Here is a 2,573-nt window from a genome sequence, read left to right as displayed (position 1 = left end):
GGCTTCATCGCCCTCATATCCCCCCCTGTACCCACTCCAGCAGGGATGCCTCCTGGCAAAGGACAGATGACCCCGCTGCTGCACACCCCAAAAGCCTCAGCCATCCCTCAGGGCACCCATGGCCCCTCCTTGGGGGGCTGCGCTCGGCCCCCGAGGGGTCCCGGCTCACCCCAGGGTTGCAGCAAGAAGAGGAGCCGTTTTTCGGTTCATGGAGCGTCGGATGCTGCTGGAGCAGAAAGGGCTGCTGAGCCCTCGCAGGTGCCTGGACAGCCAGACCCCTGCGGCAGAGGTGGAGGCATGCAGGACGCTCACCAAGGCAGATGGCACCATGGCATCCCGCTGCAGGAAGGTCCCCAAACCCAAAAAGGTCACCTCATCCTTGTCACCATCCGCCTCTCCAGACAGCATAGCCAGGCACCACTCCGTGCTGCTGTCCCAGGGGAATGGCACTTCCAAGGGGGTCCGGATGTCCTCCCCACTCCCGCGCCCAGGCAAGTATGTGGCCATTGACTGCGAGATGGTGGGCACAGGTCCTCAGGGCAGGCTGAGTGAGCTGGCACGGTGCTCCGTGGTGAATTATGAGGGGGATGTAATCTACGACAAGTATGTCCGGCCTGAGCTGCCCATTGTGGACTACCGGACGCGCTGGAGTGGCATCACCAAGCGGCACATGAAGAGTGCGATTCCCTTCAAGGCTGCCCAGGCAGAGGTGAGAAAAAAGAGGGGGGGAAAAAAAGGAAAAAAAGTTGTGTTACTTGCCAGGCATACACTGAGATATCAGGCAGCCTGTGCTGACCTGCTCTGTTCTGGGAACCCAAAAACTAGAACTGAAGGAACTGGATTTAGCACAAAATAGTTTATGCTTGACCAGTGTTTCTTTTGCTGCTCTGCCTGTCTAACCCTTTCTCATGCTTCCAGATCCTGAAGATCTTGAAAGACAAGATCGTGGTAGGACACGCCATCCACCATGACTTCCAAGCCCTGAAGTACTTCCACCCAAAGGACAAGACCCGAGACACCAGCCGGATCCCCGTGCTGAACCAGAGGGCAGGGCTGCCTAGCAAGGCCAATGTCTCACTCAAGAGCTTGGCCAGGCACCTGCTCCAGAAAAAAATTCAGGTAAGCACCAGGAATCTTATGGGGAGCAGTTCCTGGGTTTGTTATGAGCCTGTATGGTCAGCCTGCTCCCTCCATCTCCCTGCGTGCTCTCTGTGAGACTGAGGTGAACCTTGTTCATCCTGTGCTTCCAGCTATGATCAAGCTGGAGGAGCCCAGGGCCTCCCCAGCTGAACATTAAGCATCTTAGTAAAGCAGGGACAGGACCTGTGCCACCCAGAAAGTCCTTGAGAGATTCCTGCATCTCCTTGGCTGCTTTGAACCTTTGCTGCCTCCAAAACCCCTCCACTTGTGTCCTTCTGAGCAAGCAGACGTGACCTGTAGGACTTTTGCTCCCCGCTCCGTGTCTAACGAGGCTTTTCTCCCTTGGCTCAGGTGGGCAGCAAAGGACACTCATCGGTGGAGGATGCTCAGACGGCCATGGAGCTGTACAGACTGGTGGAGGTGCAGTGGGAGACGGAGCTGGCCCGCAGCCTGCCCGCCCGGCCCCCCAGCCCTGTCACAGACCCCACCGCAGACAGCAGCCAGTACATGGATGACCGGTACTGGCCCACAGACCTGATGGCAAGCAGCCTGTGATGGGGGACAGCATCTCCTCCACATGTCTTGGGCCATCCTGGTGCCTTCAGCTATTAAAGGTGGAGACAGCTGCTGACCTCCTTCCCTGGGCCCCACGGGCTCTGTCTGGCACCCAACTCTGCTGCCAGCAGCAACGCAGCGGGGTTGGACACCCCCAGCCCCACTCAGGGACAGAGAAATGGTGATACTTGGACACCAGCAATCTCCCAAAACCACAATCTGCAGCCTCTTGCTGTTGCACAGCAATAAGCGCTGCGGGTGTGCCGTGTTCATCTGTCACTTGGTGCTTAGGGACAGGCAGGGTCCTGGAGCCAGCCGGCGGAGCCCCTGTGGACACGCAATGGCTGCAGTGGTTGCCTAGGGCTGCCAGGGCACCTCTGGGAAAGGGATAACCCCATGGTGGGCAAGTGGCAGGTCTTCCTTTGGGAGGACTGAGGTGTCTTGCTGATGTCCAAAGGCTGTGAACCATCTGGGGCTGGTTCAGCAAGTTTCCTCCTTGCTTTCTTTGCACAATGAAGCCTGAAAAGAAAGTCTGGGTCTAATCAGTGTCCAGCCTGGACAAGAGCATAGGATGCACTTCATTTTGAATAGACTATTCACATAATTGTCCAATTCCTAAATTAAAGTGTTCTGGCTAAACCCTTGTGTACGTCCTGCATAATCTGATTTGGCAGCTCTCTGGAAGGGAGAGGATGGGGGTGAGGTTGGCAAATGGCTGCCTGTGTGCTCTGGGCTTAAAACCCACCTGCAACAAGAAAAGTTGCTTGGAGGGGCCTGATGATGGCTTGGAGCAAGCAGTTCGTTGGGGTTCAGGCTGGTCTCCACCATGCTGGAGACATCCCTGTGAAGGCAGGAGAAATGAGATGGACTCAGCCAGA

General features: G+C 56.7%; 1 protein-coding gene across 1 annotated transcript; it reads left to right on the top strand.

The window, feature by feature from the left end:
• Positions 1 to 45: 45 nt before the first annotated feature.
• LOC104271880 (apoptosis-enhancing nuclease-like) lies at positions 46 to 1,695 on the top strand. Its single transcript, XM_009866695.1, is given in 4 exon segments — positions 46 to 197; positions 199 to 709; positions 919 to 1,119; positions 1,492 to 1,695. Coding segments are annotated over 4 exon segments (1,068 nt in total).
• Positions 1,696 to 2,573: the final 878 nt, after the last annotated feature.

The sequence above is a fragment of the Apaloderma vittatum genome, unplaced genomic scaffold (genome assembly GCF_000703405.1).
Source record: "Apaloderma vittatum isolate BGI_N311 unplaced genomic scaffold, ASM70340v1 scaffold17613, whole genome shotgun sequence".
In the NCBI taxonomy this organism is placed as follows: domain Eukaryota; kingdom Metazoa; phylum Chordata; class Aves; order Trogoniformes; family Trogonidae; genus Apaloderma; species Apaloderma vittatum.
The sequence above is the reverse complement of the archived record's forward strand: the minus strand, read 5'-3'. Positions and strand labels throughout refer to the sequence as shown.